A 19,121-nucleotide genomic window follows, 5' to 3' on the forward strand; every position below is an offset into this window, starting at 1 on the left:
CTTGATTGGGAATCAAATGAATGCAAAGAAAGTTAATTACAAATTTTAATATTACAAATCTTAAAATCAAGTTCATAAAGTATGAACTTGATTTTAAGATTTGTAATTATTTATTTACTGTAAACAAAAGAAGAATGTGTGAATCTGTCATTATTGCACAATTCCTCCAAGTACCTAACTAAAAAACTAAAAATCCCTATCCTTACCAGAGTCAATATAGTGTTTAGTAACTCCAAAATAATGTTGATTACTCACTGACGTCCAGTGATCACCGGTTAATGAGCAGCTCATTCCGTGTTAACACAGCCCATCTCCACTCTTACCCGGCGACAGAGAAACAGGCTGGATAGTCCGGTACACTGTTGTTTCCACAACAACAAAAACACAGCAGTCTCTGAACTCGTGTTGGGAGTTTCGTTGAAGTTGGATGTAGTCCAGTTTTTGTCTAATGAGCGGACACTTGCAAGCAGGATTGATGGAACAGGTGGCCGGCTAGCGTTAGCTTTCCACCTAGCTAGGTTATACTCGAGCCCCCGTTCGCGTTTCACCGCTGAGGATGTCCCCCCGCTACGGCCGCTGCAGCTGCTCGCTCTGGCCGCTGCAGCTGCTGCTGCTCGCTCCGGCCACCGCTGCTGCCCGCTCCAGCCACCGCTGCTGCCTGCTCCGGCCACCGCTGCTGCCCGCTGGTCAAACTAACCTGTACGGCGGGCCACAGCAACCTCTTATTTCCGAACATTCATCTCTCCCCCGCCCCCCCCCCGAGGGCCGGTGGTCTAGCATCACGTTAACTGTACTACTATGCTTAGCTCCGTAGGTGGTAGCTGAAGCTTGACGTGCTTCGGTGATATTTTAATTCGGCTTTACACAATGTGCATATGGCTTTCGACTTGTCTACGAGCCATCCGATCAGCCACCGTCTAGCCACCGCTGCTGCCCGCTCCAGCCACCGCTGCTGCCTGCTCCGGCCGCCGCTGCTGCCCGCTGGTCAAACTAACCTGTACGGCGGGCCACAGCAACCTCTTATTTCCGAACATCATCTCTCCCCCGCCCCCGAGGGCCGGTGGTCTAGTATCACGTTAACTGTACTACTATGCTTAGCTCCGTAGGTGGTAGCTCAAGCTTGACGTGCTTTGGTGATATTTTAATTCGGCTTTACACAATGTGCATATGGCTTTCGACTTGTCTACGAGCCATCCGATCATCATGCCTGCAGCCTGCAGCAGCAGGATGTGTTACGAGGAAGTGGCAGCTTGATAATAAGTAACGGTGCTGCAAAGGGTCAAAATAGTAGCCTGTTAGGCACGATGCAAAGCTGAGTGAAATGTAAAATAAATTAATAAATGCCGGCATGCGATTAATGTGATTAAAAAAAATTAATCGCATCGCGTCGGCCCTTAATTGCATCGCGACTAACGCGTTAATGCTGACAGCCCTAATATATATATATATATATACTACAAAATCTGACAAACTTTGTACACACAGTCTAGTTGAATGTGCAACAGATGCCAAATTAACCCCAGATAGGAATTTGGAATTAAATTAGAGGAAATATTGGCAATAATCTAACACGACTGGTTCAAGGATGTGGGTCAGAAATTGGGGGCCTGCCAAAATCAAAATAATAAATAAATTAGCACTTTTTGGGGACTATGAGCAGACACAAAGTATGATAAGCTTTGTAATGTCCCCAATTATTTTCTATTTAAGATTATAATCATGGCATTGTGGAATACAAAAGAGGTCATAGTGGTTGAGAATTTGTCCCACTTGCCACCAGAGAGGGCAGGAAGTGAGAGTATGGAGGATATGTATGGCCCTGATTACTGACTTCTCACTTTGATAAAATAGATATAAATAGATGTTGCATATTCAAGGTTACACATTTAGTGTGTCTAGACACTGTTAAGGTAACTTCTTTTTTCTTCTTTTTTGTTGTTGATTAAAGTAGGTCACAAATGAAAAAGTGAAACAAGCATGTAACTTATGATACGTTTGGTTTGATGTTAATGGCATATGGGGCAGGAAAAATAATGTAAAAAAATACTAAGGACTAAACTCTCAAATGTCTTAATCCCATTTACAAGCACCGCTACAAAGGTGGTTATTACCAGGTCGTTGATAGCAACTAAGACTTCAATAAGTATTAATTACAACCACCACTTTTAAATAGCGCAAAAGAGGCACACTTATATTTGCCTTGATTTTTTGTAGGCATCAAAAATCATGACATCCTGTTAAATGCAGACAATCTGCATCGCACATTGAAACTAACCACAAAGGATTTCAACGACACACAAGGGGATGACACATGCTGCTAAAACCTAAGATGTCCCCATTTATAGCAATGTTTGCAATAAAGATTTTTTTTAAAGTCTCCTCACTTTATTAAATGATCACTCATATCAAATAGATACAAAAACCAGATAAAGCATATTTTCCACCATTTATTTTGCCATAAGAGCATTGGACTGATATTTCTCTAATCTCTTTGTTTAAATGTTAGAAAAGTAGGTGATACACCTACTAACAACAAATGTTTTAGCTTTGGATGTAAGTGGCTTTACTAATATACTGCACAGTATATTTGGCCTTCTGGGAAACCATTTTCTACATTGTCTTACATTTTTTACTTTGAAAGAAGCTTATGCTTCAGTGATGATGAGCATTAGGGAAGAGAAACAGACTGGATCAATACAAATACAATTTACAGTCCGCTGCTGTATGGATGATATAATCTTAGATGCATTAAGTCTGGCAACTCATTTGTAAGGGTCTTTTAAAGAAAGCTAAAATGCTGTGTAAATGCAATGTTAATAATCAGTCATGGTAATGGCGATTTTAAATCTGGACCCCATGAGGCTGCATTTACACCAAATCAGGCGTCATGGCAAAAACGCCAGTCCTCCCATCATTTGAATGTAGGTAGTGGCTTTAGGTTGCGGTGGTGGGGACCACATGAGATGCCGAAAAACAAACAAAATTAAAACAGAATCAAGCTTTTGGAGAAACACAAACCAATGTCACACTGCAGTGGCCAATCTCGGAACCTACTGGTGGTCAGACAAAACACAATGGAGTTGTGGCCTGGTTGGGTCAGTGGGTAGAGCAGGCGCACATATACTGAGAGGTTTATGCCTCGACGCAGAGGTCCAGGATTCAAATCCGACCTGTGACGATTTCCTGCATATCTTCCCCCTCTTTCTCACCTAGCTGTCCTGTCAAAAATTAAAGGTGGAAAAGCTAAAAAAATAATAAAAATAAATAAAACACACAAAGGAGTTGGGAAGACAAGAGACTCAAATGGGCCATTTGAGTTAGACTCCCACATTGCTGCTCAACCCTGCGCTAATCTAACCTGCTGCAATGCCTGATTTGGTGTGAATGAAGCCTAACTGCATTCGTAGTTTTATCGTAAAGCAAATGTTTTGGAAATATTAGCAACATGACGGTGGTCAACAACAATGTCAAAAACAGCTCGTTTTACTGTCACTCTACAGAATATGAAAACTAACATTGTCTACACTAATTGATGTGTTTTGACTGATGCAAATGAATAGATTATTTTCAAACTAATGAGTGAATAATTAGTCATAATTAAGTATGCTAACAAGTTCTGATTTATTAACTGATTTCTCCATACCGGCTTCATCAGCGTTCACTGCATGCCAGGCTTTATTTTAATGATGCTGTCTGTCCCAATCAGTGTCACACCATTCCTGTAGAGAAAAAAAGTTAATTATGAAACTTTCACTGTTCCATGCTCTGTTGACGCTGCTTCTATCTTACACAATTCTGCATTCAGAGTCATAATAAGGCAGTGATACAGAGGGGGCACTCTTCACAGATATTATAAGTCCAGGAGTGATGCAGCTAACGGAATTAGAAGTACTTCACCTAAGTGCTCTTCAATACAGTCAATAATGAATCATGGTAAGTTAAGAGCATCATGAGCTAATGCAGTTATGGTTTTACACAGAGGTACATTTTAGTACATTAATTGTATGGAAGTCCAATTCCATATGTGAACATGACATCTCAAGGTGAGGAAATGATGAACCCAGAGGCCACAATGTTTAATAAGGCAGGATTTTAGAAAGAAACTCCTGCATTTACAATACTGTGAATGTCAAACTGGTGCAATGAGAAGCAGCCAAAACAGCTCAAGCCGCACATGAGAGGAAGATTAATTATACTTTGCAGAGTTGACACCATCTATAGATACAGTGATATCATATAGAAAATCAATTAGTACATTTTGATCTATTGCTGTTACATAGGCCTATGTGTGCTAAAGATCTGTTGTATAACATAACCAGGCAACGATGGTTGAGACAGGATCACCAACTCATGGAAGCTGTGGAAGATTTGGCATCCTATTCCCCTTTTCTATGATGCATTGTCATCATTCATTCTGAAGATGAAAAAGGACAGAAACACTTAGTTTTTGCTAGAACATCTGAAGAGCTTTTTTGGTATCACTACAGCGAGCTTGAACACAAAAACAAATCCATGAAAATGCAAATGAGGACAGTAATATTCAATGTTGTAGTGGTGCTTGTTCAAGAACAATAAAACTCATAGTAGCCATAGATGTAACTGAACAGATTTCTTTTTTTGTGGTGTCTTTTGTTCTATATCCATAAATAACTGAGACCACATTGTGTTTGAAGTCAGATACATGCAAAAAATGTTGAGCGGTAGGCCATAACGTTGTACTTCCGGATGTTGTCTCCCTCAGTAGCTAATTAAAAAGACATCTTTTTGATCTCATATTTAGCCCTGCTGCCAGGGTAAACAAAGCAAGCGACAATGACACAATAATGGGTTTTTGCATTTCAAGAGAAGAAACAACTTTAATAAAGGTCTATTTTTAACAACATCTTTAGGTACGATAATTATTAAAACATCAACTATCACACTCTATGAACCCTATAATGATTGTCTGGTATGAAAAACTTACATTTTGTTCTTGAGCAGTCTAGTGATGAGATTGGAAAGTGAAGAGTTAAGAGAGAAAACATTTACTATCAACAGTTTTAAAAAAAAAGCTATTCTACACAAGACTACTGCCCTGTCTGCTCATTCAGTCACCTAACTGACCTGTCTGTCTTGATTGACAGATATAATAATAATAATAATAATAATAATAATAATAATAATAATAATAATAATAATACATTTAATTTGTATAGCGCTTTTCAAGGACTCAAAGTCGCTTTACAGGGCAAGGTAGAATCAAAAGCAGATTGTCAACCTTTTAAAAAATAAAAACAGCTGGAATTGAATAAAAATTACTTGCAATAGATTAAACACCTGGATCTGTAGTTTTAACAGATGTATGTTTTTAATTTTGTTGGCATGCCAACAAAATTAAATTGTGACAATTTGTATTGTGACAGGTGCTTTAAAGCACCTGTCACAATACAAATTACGAGTGAAAGTTCCACTTTATTTCTAAATATGTATTGATTGGTTCAGAAGTTACGTTAGCGCAGCATTCTGGCTCGGCCCATGGATATTGATATCTATGATATGAACCGTTCGACCGTCATCGGATGCTGGCATAGACAGTATGGTGGCTATTCTCTTAATACACCCATGGCTACTGTAGCGTCAGGTAACCATGGAAACATATCCTGTGTTAGCTAAAACTGGTTACTTGCTTGTACTTGTACTAGGGATTAGAGAAGTTGCTTTTCATTGTAACGCTTCAAACGCTTTGGGGTAACGTTAATGTAAACAAAACACATTTTATCTGGGTAAACTCGCACGACAAATATGTTTCGGAATTATTTTCAGGTACGTTAATTTGAAAGCCACGCTCTTTGTAAATAACATGTTTGTTTTTAGGCTAAAATTAGCTTTAGCTTGATATAGCATAACATTAACGTTGGCTGCAGGCAAATAGTGAAATCTTACCCTGTTTCTCGCAGGGTGGATCTGTGGTTGAGATCTTTAGTGGACAAGGAAAAGACCCTGTAGAAAAATGGAAACTCTGCGGAGGTCCGTCATCCATACATAAGGTGAGTTTTCAGAGCTGCTATTTACGTTAATCGTAGCCTATTGTTAGGTGATTACTCGCGCTCACTATAGCACATTAATCAATTTAACTAGCTAGCATCCATGTCCTCTACGTTAAGCTACCATACAGGGCCAGGATATAGACAACAACAAATACAATGCAGTCCAATAAAAAACATAACACTGTCTGAATGATTAACGCATGGCTGAATTAACCCCTCTGGATGAAGTGCATCACAATTGAACTTCAGCCTGTAAATTTACAGTATAGCAGGGCTACATTGTTACCTATTTACCAGATTGTTACCAGATGTAAATTTAGGGATGCCAGCACAGTACAAATTGTATGAGAGATGTGTTTTAAACTGTCAAAATGAGGGAAAATACAAACTCATGTTATCAATAAAAAAGTTAACTTGTGTTTAGTCTCTTAACTTTATGTGATATTTTTTATTGAAGATGCCAGTAACACTTCATAATAGAGCTGTTGTTGACACATAGCCTTTCCATTTCAAATCTTGTGTATATGCTCACACAAAAACACGTGCACACTGGTCGCATTGGTACACAATACTGGTCATGATAATAACTTAGCAATGCCTTAGAATTAGCAAGGCCTCTTGTGTATTGTTTTTTATCTTAGGAGTACAATAAAGAAGTCAAAGGGTTTGTTTACTGCCTGGAGGGTAGCAGCCAGACAGTCAAGATGCAAATGCCAGAGAATGGGAAAATGTCTCGTAAGTCACCCACCACACTTGCACCCATTTATAAATTATATTTTCTTATGCAGATGTTAATAGTAATTCACTTATTTGCCTATTTGTTTTTTCTTAGTTGGACTTCTTCAAAGATTCTTGGTCCTTCAAGTGAATATTCCCCCATGTAAAGATTTTTCCGTTGAGCTTGTGTAAGTACAGCAATTTTTTATAGTTCCTTTTTTACATGGCAACTACCTTAGAAAAACATTTGTGAGAGCATGTGCTCTTGTAGATATCAATACATCTTTAATTCTGTTGTTGAGAAAGGACTTTTATTACTGTTAGTGTAGTCTATATCCTCAACGTTCCACTTCCAGGATCGCTCTGTTGCAGACGGAAATTCTGCCGGATTTTAATCATTTAAGCCAGATATCCGTTGCCTTGGGCTTCCTTTGTGTTGGCATTTTAAACTCTGGTCGATTTATGAGGACTATGGTTAACCCTTTCTCAGATCTCTGCAGGGTAAATCCAGACAGCTAGCTAGACTATCTGTCCAATCTGAGTTTTCTGTTGCACGACTAAAACAACTTTTGAACGTACACATGTTCCACCAAAACTGAGGCTATTTTGTAGAGGCGCCGTTGCTCCGTGCGGTGCTTAGCGCCGCCCATGACGATTGTAATTGGTTTAAAGAAATTACAATAAAACAGAGCACGTTTTTCTCCCATCACGGAATGCTGTGTGGACTCGCCAGACCCTCCTCCGCAGCGCCACGGTGGAGGATGGTCTGGCAAAGCTAGACTACTGTTAGTGTTGCTCAATATGGTAGCTACAGTAATCTTTGATAGAGTAAATTAGAACTTTGTTACATAAGAGAACACTTTACTTGAAGGGGTGTGCATAAGACTGACATGACAGTCCAAAGGGTTCCACTATACTTGAGGTCAAAGGAATTAATTATGACACTGTTATAAAAGCATTTGACAGTGTAATCAAACGTTATGACATCTTTCTGACAAGTCCAAATTGTTTCACTTTACTTGAGGTCAAGGGAAATAATCATGACACAATTATAATGGTCTGATGACAGCCAATTTAAAAACCAACCACTTATGACAGTTTAATGTAATGTTAACACATAAAGCTAAATAGTTTCTTCAAAGCTATAGTGTGTAGTTTCTGTCGCCCCCCTTGAGGAATTCTAAGTAATGACAACAACACTGTCCAAAATGACGCAAGACTTCGTTGGTCATGCACCACCCCCACCCCTCCCCCACCAGTTGCTAGTAGCTGAAGGAGGAAATGGTGGTTTAAAAAACAAGATGGACATTTCAGAAGAGTAACTATCTATTTATGTCTTCTTCGTCTCCAAAGCTGACTGTTGCTGTTGCTTTTTCTCAGCGGTGACGTAAAATGCATCACTCGAGCTTCTGCGTGCGAAAGTTGCCGGACGGCACATTTTGTAAACATAGCCATACTGAGAAATACAGAGAGAGTTTTGTGGAGCTGATAGGCTTAATTAGCTTTTCATCGACTCATTTGGCAATGGCTTGAATGTAACAGACGTTTATTAATATAAAATAGTTGTGCACTATAGGTTAAAGTTTGATAATTAGGCCTGCTATGACATATTTATGACAGGTTATGTTGTCTAGGTTAAAGGTGCCGTAGGTAGGATTGTGAAGATCCAGGACTTATCCAAAATTTGAACATCGACAACTTCTCAGTCCCTCCCCCCCTTTCCGCCAAAGCCCAAAACAGTCTCCTAAGCCCCTCCCCCCACAAGGGAGAATGAATGAGTGTGCATGAGCAGTGATTGACACGCAGTTAGACACCACCCCTGGCCCTGATTGGTGCATCTGAACAAGGAGCCGGATTTTGTATTTTTATGTAGTTCTACTGGAACATAGGGTCAGTTTCAGCAAATATGACAGAAACTTAGTTTTATAAGTCTTACCTACTGCACCTTTAATGTCAAGTTGTCATAACAAAGACATTGACACGGTTATATTGTCTTGCATAATGTCAAATGTCATAACACAGAGATTGTTGTCTTGGTCAATGTCAAGTTGTCTTAACACAAACATCTCAAACAATGCTAACTTTGCATTAAAAGTGTCGTAATTTACCTAATGACACGTAATGACAATGTTAAAACCATGTTCATGACATGTATCATGTCATGGTTATAACGGGGTCATATTAGTCTTATGGACACCCCTTCAACTAAAGTGTTACCGAGAATAGTTAATATTCTAATGTACCGTGAAATATAGAAAGTAATCATTGAATCAATTTACCTTAGACTACTGAAAAAAACATTAAAACCAGCTTGTGAACATCTAGTATGAGAACCCCTTGAGCACCTGAAAAATGTTGCTCACTCTGTGAGTTACCAATTTTCTTATGATCAATAAAACACAGTTTGTGCAATCAAGACTCCACATAAGTCTATATTTAAAGGGGCTGTACTCGATATTCAGAAGATAAGTGGCATTGCCTCCACACGGCTCTAACAGACTGTTACCCAACTCGTCAAATACCGATGCTTTCCCACAGCCCTAAGCATCAGACACTGACGCAAAAGGCACTCACATGCACGTGCAACCAGATCGGCTATCAAAAGAAATAATAGAGCAGTTCAGATTACAACATACACAGGATTGTGACTTTTTTCTCATACGCCATTACTCCACCATATTTTTCCATAGCAAATAATTGTTTACTGCTACATTACAGTAATGTTCTGAATATCGAGTACAGCCCTAAAGTCTTTTATTGTGCTCAAAACGCTTCATGTGTGAATTCACTTCATGGGAAATTCAATGTATTACAGACTCAGGCAGGGACACACTGTCAAAAGTTAAAATAATTTCTCACTATAAAGTTACGTAACTACTTTTTTTTCTGTGGAAATATTGCTTGCTGTGTTGTTCTTCCATTAAAGTGTGTCATGACAGCTGATTTCACATCACTAGATTAAAGTGAAAACACCTTTAAGAGCTTACCTTAGATACCGATAATGCTTGTGGCTCTCTCAGACTAGGTCTTCTTAATGACGCTGTTGATGCTGGTGATAATTTATGTTCTGGTGTCTGTTATTCACAGGACAACTGATTTAGAGCACCTGAAAAGAAGACTTCACTTATCAACAGTACATAAAGAGTTGTCTGCCACACTTTTGCATGCAAAGATACCTTTTGTAGGATTGAAACGCAGTATTGTGAGTATACTAACTCATCCTTGACATATTCTTTTAGTATTTTTTTTAGTATCGTTGGTATTCATATCTTAAGGTAGGTATTGAGTTGCATATTTAATTGATTCTTTTAAATCATATTGTTTCTGTTGCCGCAGTGGTCTACTTTGTGCATCGACCTTGTGTCATTCACCGGTGAACTGTTCAAGGGGTTTTTGACACTGGATGGCATCACTTTGTTTGCCACCTGTAAAGTCCGCAGAATCTTCACCATGAAAACAGAGCCTACAGGAATGTCAGATGATGGTAATGATTATTGTCACAACAGAGTTATATCAACCTACCTTAAAGTCCTCTCCATGAGTGGTTATTTAAGAGATACTAGCTAAGCACTGGAGTAAGTTAGTCTTCACGTTGAGTAGATTTGTTCTGAGTTTAGATGAAAGTCTGTGTGTATGTGTGTGGAGAGAGGAACACTTGGCTGACAGATCAGTGGTGTTTTTTGTTGAACTCTGAAATGGCTCAGCAGAGCCAACAGCTGTACTCAGCGCTGGCTGCTCACTGCACACCACTACTTGCCAGTAAAGACAGCTTGCCATTTGTATTTTTCTGTTGATCAAAGTGTTACCTTTGTTGCGTGATGATATGTCATGATGATGTGTTTTGGTTTATTCTATGATTAGGCTAAATCTGAAATAGTTCTAAATCTAGATATGTTTCTCCGTGGAGCTGGTCTCATGGACTTGATCCCTCGCAGTTGCCATTTCCCAGCAGACGTAAACCATGTCACTCAGGTGTTGAACATGGAGAATTTGCGGAAGGCAGATACGAGGGCTGGACTGTTGAGCTCTGACTGTGGTAGGTAAGAGCAAATCACAGGAGTGTGAATTGATCAATACACAGTGGTGAAGATAAATACATTTACTTAAGCACTATACTTAATGCAATTTTGAGGTACTTGTACTTGAGCATTTTCATTTTGTGGTACCTTATACTTCTACTCCACTACATTTTGGAGGCAAATATTGCACTTTTTACTTAACTACATTTATTTACAGTATTTTAGCCATAATCTACCAGTGAAATTGTTAATATACATAGAGAACCATCATGGTGCAATTGTTGCACATAGAGGAGTTGTTTTCCCACAAAGAGACTCTGATGATAATAGATTTGTTTTCCTCGCATGGAATTCCTGTGGTCCTCATTACTGTGTTCTTTTGCACCTCACCTGTACTCAGAGAGCTGTAATTATGTCCTCATATACAAAGACATGCACCAGTAATCCAGTTCCGCCGCCTCTGTGGCCTTTTTTTATCAGCACTTATTTATTTGTTCTGACAGCTGTCTAAGTCATGTTGAGTCAACCGGTAATGCCCATAGAAGAAAGAAGTAACCACACACAAGGAATAGCTTTTCATAATTATCATCTGCATTATTAGCATAACATTCCTAATCATATTTAAAACGATTGCTATTAAAGTAGGCATCCAATTTAACTGTGATGAAGTTGCTTGATGAATGTTGTTGCTTCAGTACCCAGTATCTGTCAGAAATTGTTAAAAGTAAGCTACAGCAGTTTTTTATCATGCAGCAGCAAACAAAATGTGATGACATTATAGACCAAAAGACATTCTGTTTCAAGGTCAGTGAATTTTCACAGATCAAAATCACCACTCAGCTGTCATATATTTCATTTTATTCCGTATTGTTATCACATTCTTTTATTGGCATCTGCAGATTTGAAGTGCACTGAAATGCACTCACTCCTATACCGGGGTCATTTTCTGAGTGTTGAATCTGCTGCATCAGAGGAGTGTGACTTATTTTTCTTCACTCTCAATACATCCAACTCAGCTCTGTCTGTATCATCTTGACGATTCTATGTGTATTGTGGAATTAAAGTGTCTGCTCTCTGCTCTGATGAGGATCTGACAGAAAGTGTGTTTTTCTGTTATCATCAGCAGAGGTGGTCCTAATGAACCCTAGCACAGATACAGCAGGGTCAGTTCGGGGCCCTATCACGACTTTCTCCGCAGCCTATTATTTTTACATGATGATATGGAGCAGATTGATAGATTAAAGAAAAACACCAAATCAATCAGTTCAGCAGTAGAGTCTAATATATAGTTGGAAACTGCATGTTGTAATCAGTAGGCTCTAATTTAAATAAGACTAGGTCAAAACTAGGGGTGGGGGAAAAAATCGATATAACATAGTATTGCAATACTTTCCGTGGCAATACTGTATCGATACATGGACCCCAAGTCATCATGTATCATGACTACGGTGTACATTTTAGGACATCCTCAGCCATCAGAGTCAGGTCTCAGACATCAGATGAAAAGGCGTCAGGTGTCAGGTAAAACAGCATCAGTTGTGGCCAGCTTGGCTCAGTGGGTAGAGCAGGCGCACATACTTCGAGGCTTGTGCCTCGATGCAGAGGTCCAGGTTTCGAGTCTGACCTGTGACGATTTCCTGCATGTCTTCCCCCTCTTTTCTCACATAGCTGTCCTATCAATTAAAGGCTGAAAAGCCCCAAAAAAATCATCTTTAAGAAAACAGCGTCAGAACTCAGGAAAAACGGCCTCGGGTCTCAGGCGTCAGGCAAAAAGGAACAGGCCTATATGTCAAAATAAATAACTTATGGAGTGTTTGGAGTCATTTGATGAAAACATGTCCGATGTTTTTCTTTATGACACAATTGTAATACTTTTATTAATTATTATAATTTACTGACTAACATACGCTTTTAGCTTAGGTTGTACTTATTTTATGGATATGAAGCATTTGAAGATACTCCTAGAAATGACATCACGATAAGCAAAAATACCAATGTATGGCGGACCATTTCTATTGCAGAGTTCAAAGGGTTAAAATATGTTATAGAGATCAAATTTATTCAGCGTTTTGATTGCTTTTTTTATTTTTAGAGTATAAAATAGTTCTTATCGTTTTGTTTCATTTTCAAACACAATGAATAATGGAGTACTTACATTTTCTAACTACATACTTTAACACACTGTACCGTCAACTCTTCTGTTATTAAATGTGTTTTATCTGGTTTTATATATTTTAGTCTATGTATACATTTTTACATATGTCTATATGATTGTTGTCTTTCCCTGTTGCACTGCAAGTGGCTAGTGGAGAACAGTCTTTTCATTTCCTTTATGTATGTAAATACACGTGGAACTATGACAAATACATTAATCTTAATCTTATTATTTATGCCATTTAGCTAATAGAATAATAAGGTTGATAATATAATACTGGATTTAACCTGCAAAATGTTTGATTACTAACAAAGTTAGTAAAAATTAGTAAGAGGAGTCTTTTAGGAGTATGTATCGACACTATCCCTCTTAAGTATTTTTGTGAAAAGACTTTGATCACTCATTGACTCAAGGTTTTGAATATATATTGTTTGGTTTCACATTTCTGCTCAAACAATCCAGTATTATATTATCAACCTTATTATTCTATCAGCCAAATGGCATATTCATGAATGTAAGCACACTAATCAGAAACCATTTTTCATTGTGTTTGAAAGTGAAACCAAACAATACGAACAATGTATATTTAAAAATAAGAAAGCAATTAAAACGCTGAATATTAGTATGTGCTCTCCATAACATCTTTTAATTAATGTGATGCCATGTTTTTTTCGGCCCCTTGGCGGTTATTGTTAATGTCAACTGTCAAAAATAAAGTCAACATGCTGAAACCGTACGGCCTCAGACAAAACTTTAAGCTGTTTTATCTGAGACCGTTTTTCCTGAGGTCTGACTCTGTTTTACCTGACACCTGACACCTTTTCATCTGATGTCCGAGACCTGACTCTGATGGCTGAGGATGTACGTGACGTAAGTATCGTGATAATATCGTATTGTGGGGCCTCTGGTGATTCCCACCCCTAGTCAAAACAACGTTTATGGCTGAACCAATATGATTAATTGTGGCCAAATTGTTACAGGGATAGTCAGCGGTGGTGTCTATAATGTGAATATAGATATTAAATGTTCTTCTGCAGTAGTGCTGATTGATAAATTATTTTATTTAGGGATCGGTATCGAAACCCAATAAGCAATTGTGCTGTTGCAGCGATCGTATTTTTTCCCGTAAGATGCGACCGAATCTTGCAAGAAAACAAACTGTTTCCTAGTTTCAATTCAGCCGATTTTTCCATGATGAAATATCAAAACCTGCCCATCCACTTTATTTATAGCCTTGTGTCACTGCTGTTTGTGATTGCTTTTCTTCTAAATTACATAGGCCTACTTGTTCCACACATTCATTTGTGTCTGAACAGGTGACAGAGATGAGCAGACAGATAGACACACACACACACACACACATGCACACGCACACAAACAGACATGGTTGTGTGCCATTCATCTGCATGTAGCCTACTCTGCACGTGCTGCTAAGCTTGTGTATTTAAACGGATGAAATGAGTGGAGGCAACAACAACAACAACAACAACATCCACCGTGTATTGAAGAAGTTAATCAGCTGATTGATGGGCGATAGCAGAGATAAAATCCTGTGTCGCGCCAATGCAGGTTGAAAGGGCAATGGCCAATGGGGAAATACCATCACACTCATTCCAATGGTGGAACTTCCTCACTCAATGACAGAGGGACAGAGTTTTGAGGTTGTAGGGCTGGTCCGACGGTCCAGCCAAAAAGTAACTTTGAAAGGGCTTTGTGGCTAGCGGCTTCTCACTGATTTAAAAAATACTGGTCTGAGGCCTTCACACTGAACTGGCTTTAAGCCTGCATTTAAAAAAAAACATTTTATCTCTATAAAACATGTGACTTTCTGACGCCTAACCTTGGGAAGTTGCAGTGGCTAATTCATCATTAACATGAAAATGCTTTAAAAATGCCAGGTAGTTGAGGTGCAAGGATTTAGTAACTATAGTCTCTATTTAGATAATGTATGAGCATAAGACATGTAAAAAATTAAACTCTTATCCAAACAACAAAGATCTATAATAGTCAATTTATAAGGGGAATTTCTTTGCAGTTCCTGATCAGTCTACCACTGTCAGATCAACCAGTTATCGACGATCTAGGCCACAGGGTGTCTTAGACACAGCCTCAGTCTTCAGGGTTTCAGGGCCACCCCCTCAAACTGGAAGAAGAAGCAGTGCAGCCTCAGACGGACTGGAAGGAAATGTACTCTTTATCTCTAATATGGTAACCTCATGAATTCCATAATAACATATATCCCTATATACTGTACATTACCATAAGTACAAAATAAAACATGTTGTCTTTGAACTTGTTTTTCTTCTTTTGCTGTTCCCTGCAGGGATCTCCGTCCAGTAGAATGAACCAGAAACTGACTGCAGAAAGTGAGAGCATTGCCAAGCTGAGTGAGAATTTATCACACGGAGAACATTCCCACATTCTTCTTGAGGGTAGATTTGAATAATAAGAGTTCATAGTGTTTTTTTTTGTTGTTTTTTTTATCTTGTCTGCATGCTTCCGACACCTATACATGCCACAATCAGCTATTATTTCACCAAATCACTTTTTATCAGTCTTTTCATTCTTTATTTGTTTGTGTCTTTGTATACTAACTTACTTACATGAACAGTAAACATTTAAATTCAATGATGAAAGGCTGCGTAGAAAAATTTAACCAAAGCTCACTGTAAACAGTGCATTTTGGTACAAGGTACTGTACATATCTGGGTCCAAATTATTGTTTGTGGTGCATGGGCTTGCCATGCTAACTATCCTCTGGTTATCTGGCCAAATATGGAAGCTGCTACTCTCTCCGTACCCCAATCAGAAGCAGCCAACAGGGAAGCAGATAATGGGAACGAAGAAAGAAAGAAATTGTTATTTATAGTCTACGTTGTAATGTTGACCCAGAAGTAGGATGCAGAGGTAGAGCAGTTATCTTAAAAGGCAGATGACTTGGTCTTTTTTTAAAAGTGCGGTCAATAATTGGTAAACAATCAGTTAAGGCAAATGGAGCCAGACAGGGAGCTGGCAGGGAGGCATATATAAGGCACATGTATTACAATTTGGCAAAGAGAGTGAGTTGGTGGACCAGTGTATATGTATATATATATATATAGTGACTGATAGGCAGGAATAAGGAGCAAACAAAAGCTGAAACCAGGACAGAAATATTTTGGAAAAGTTTCCAGAGAATTACAGTTGAGTCCTGTAGCTAAGAAATGTTATTTGGAAAGAGCAATACCTATTTTCTATGCTCACATTTTTGCACAAGTGCTCAGCAATCATAATTATTGATTATTAAGGAGAGTTCATAATGCTCCCAACATTGTTTTAAGTACAGAGCATGAAAACCAATTTTTCTCATTTTCCAACAAAGAAAACAGTAGTGTTGTTGGGTTTGTGAAGTTGTTTCCCCTTGCTATTTCAACTATCTTTTTATTGCGAACAAGGTACAGAAAGACAGTTATATAGAAGGACAATACTTTTGGATTTTTCACAGAACACATAAACAAATACAACCCCCATCCACCCCTCCCCCCTCCCTACAACATCCCGTGCATCCCAATCTAAGGAGATTAAATAAGTAGATAAATAGATAAAGGTTATGATATTAATAGGTGAAGGTATCATTCAAAAGGTATGAAGAATTAAACAAAAAGAAAAGAGGGTGGAAGCAGCTAATTTGAAAGTAAAGCTTGAAAATAAATGAGGCGGCCGTGCTTGCTGTGCAACATCATGCGTCACCCCTCAGGATCTAGTACTTGTGGATTCATGAATTATCAGGGAGGGTTTTAAGTTTGTTTATGAAAGACATTACTGGGTTCCAGGTAGAATAGAAGAGGTCTTTTGACCCTCTAAGTGTGTATTTGATCTTTTTGAGACTTAAATGGAGCATAAGGTCATTCATCCATAAGGAGGTGCTGGGTGGTATGGGGGATTTCCAGTGCAACAATATCCTTCGGCGGGCAAGTAGAGTTGTAAATGCTATAATGTTCTTATGCTTATTGATAATCCGTTGGTCAGCTGGCACTATACCGAAGATGGCAGAGTAGGCGTTAGGTTGCAAATTTAAGGATAGTGCCTGTAAAAGTATTCTGAAGACCTCTGACCAGTAATCCGAGAGGGAAGAACATGACCAGAACATGTGTGTTAATGTTGCCGGGGCAACATGACATCTGCTACAATTGTCATCCGCCCCAGGATAAATTCTGGCCAGCCTAGACTTGGAGAGGTGGGTACGGTGCAAGACTTTAAACTGAATTACACCTAACCTAGCACATGAAGTAGTTCCATTAACTTTCTTCAGAGCATCAGTCCAGGATTCCTCAGGTATTACATCCCCAAGCTCCTCCTCCCATTTCCCTTTAATTCTATTGAGGGCGGTGTCTCTAAGAGATGATATGTTGGAATAGATTCTCGCAATGAAGCCTTTTAAATTGAAGGGAATTTGGAAGATGTCATCCATAGCAGTAGGTTGAGGTGCATTGGGGAAGTTTGAATCTAGATTTTGCATAAAGTGTCGGATCTGGAAATATCGGAAACGACTTGAGCCGGGGAGGTTGAATTTTTGAGAGAGATGACTAAAGGTAGAGAATACACCTTCGCTGTAGAGATCCTTAAATTTGGAGAGGCCAAGTCTATTCCAGAGGGCAAAGGTGTTGTCTAATCTAGGCGGAACAAAAAGATGATTATCACAGATAGGAGCCAGATGAGAGAAATCTCTTAAACCGAAGTGGTTTCGAAATTGTGATCAAATTAGTAAAGTATTGATAACAACAGGGTTAGAGGTATAGGGTGAAGTAGACAGAGGGAGACTCAAAGTAACCAAGGCGAGAAGGGATGCCAGAATGCATGACTCATTTTCTATTTCACACCACGACAGCTTTGGAGCATGAAGCCAGCATATGATTTTCTGAAATTTAGTCGCCCAGTGATAGTGAAGCAAATTTGGTAAACCCAGTCCGCCCTGGGATCGATGTCGCTGAAGAAGCCTTTTCTGTAATCTCGGGGCTTTACCTCATCAAATGAATGATGATATAGTTTTATCAATGGACTGAAAAAAGGATTTTGGGAGAAATATAGGGAGACATTGAAAAAGATAGAGGAATCGGGGTAACACGTTCATTTTAATACAGTTGATCTTTCCAGCCAGTGAAAGATTAGTGGACCTCCAATTCTGTAAATCGTTTTTTATTATTATATATTATTATATATTAGATATTATCAATGAGGGGTATGAAGTTATCTTTGTATAGTTTAGGGAAAGTCCGTGTAATATTGATTCCTAAATATCTAAAGCCAGATTTAGCCAGGTGGAAGGGCAGGTCCTTTTGTGGAATTGCAAGAGCTAGGTTGTTCACTGGGAAGCACTCGCTTTTTGTAAGGTTAGTCTTATATCCCGAAAAGATACCAAATCTATCCAACACCTGGACTATGTGGGAAACACACCGCACCGGATCAGACACATACAACAGTAAGTCGTCGGCATATAGAGCCACCTTGTGTTCCCTCCCCCATCTAGAAATTCCAATTATTTCCGAGGATGATTTTAGCATGATGGACAGAGGCTCAATAGCGAATGCAAACAAAAGTGGACTTAGTGGGCACCCCTGACTGGGCTGCCTCCCTCTGCTGAAAGCGAAGAAAGCACACAACGAATGGTCTTGCTGGTTTCCCCTCTCTCGGCTTTGGACCAAGTGACCGGTGAGCCCTCTCAAGTTCAGGCTGATCGTTAAACACGTCAGGACCCATACACTCCGCCAGGAGCTCAGAAATAAACTTGACCGGATCCTTACCATTCTCGCTGCCCTCCGGGATGTTCACTATTCTCAAGTTGGATCTGCGTGATCTGTTTTCCATGTCGTCTACGCGTTCCCACAGTGTTTGTCGTTCAAAGTTTTCTCCGGCGATGGTTTCCGTGGCTGCAAGGCGGGTCTGGAACGAACCGACCGTGTCCCGGAGGGCATCCATGGCTGTCTGAAGTGGCTTTAAAGACTCTTGAATCAGCCCAGAGACATCATTCTTCAAACCAGCTCTCTACTTCTCCAGCTCGGCCACCAGCTGCGACATTGAGATTGTGCCAGTAGCATCTCCTCGGACAGGCAGGTCAACGTTAGGATTAGCGTTAGCACCTTCGCTATTAACGTTAGCAGGAGTTGCTTTAGCTGCCATGGCCGAGAGTTTGCTAGCTATGCTAGTGCTGGCTTGTGTTGCAACTGG

General features: G+C 39.3%; 1 protein-coding gene across 2 annotated transcripts in view; it reads left to right on the plus strand.

Annotated features, from left to right (window-relative positions):
- The first annotated feature begins 5,781 nt into the window (after positions 1 to 5,781).
- The window catches only part of cfap20dc (CFAP20 domain containing), a 38,207-nt gene continuing 24,867 nt past the window's right edge, over positions 5,782 to 19,121 (plus strand). For both annotated transcript variants that reach the window (XM_078247464.1, XM_078247465.1), the window contains exons 1-9: positions 5,782 to 5,802; positions 5,937 to 6,026; positions 6,668 to 6,761; positions 6,859 to 6,931; positions 9,831 to 9,945; positions 10,080 to 10,227; positions 10,633 to 10,779; positions 14,953 to 15,125; positions 15,241 to 15,349. In XM_078247464.1, the coding sequence (XP_078103590.1) occupies positions 5,782 to 5,802; positions 5,937 to 6,026; positions 6,668 to 6,761; positions 6,859 to 6,931; positions 9,831 to 9,945; positions 10,080 to 10,227; positions 10,633 to 10,779; positions 14,953 to 15,125; positions 15,241 to 15,349 (970 nt within the window). The remainder of the gene's footprint in view (positions 5,803 to 5,936; positions 6,027 to 6,667; positions 6,762 to 6,858; positions 6,932 to 9,830; positions 9,946 to 10,079; positions 10,228 to 10,632; positions 10,780 to 14,952; positions 15,126 to 15,240; positions 15,350 to 19,121) is intronic.

The sequence above is a fragment of the Sander vitreus genome, chromosome 4 (assembly GCF_031162955.1).
Source record: "Sander vitreus isolate 19-12246 chromosome 4, sanVit1, whole genome shotgun sequence".
Classification (NCBI taxonomy): domain Eukaryota; kingdom Metazoa; phylum Chordata; class Actinopteri; order Perciformes; family Percidae; genus Sander; species Sander vitreus.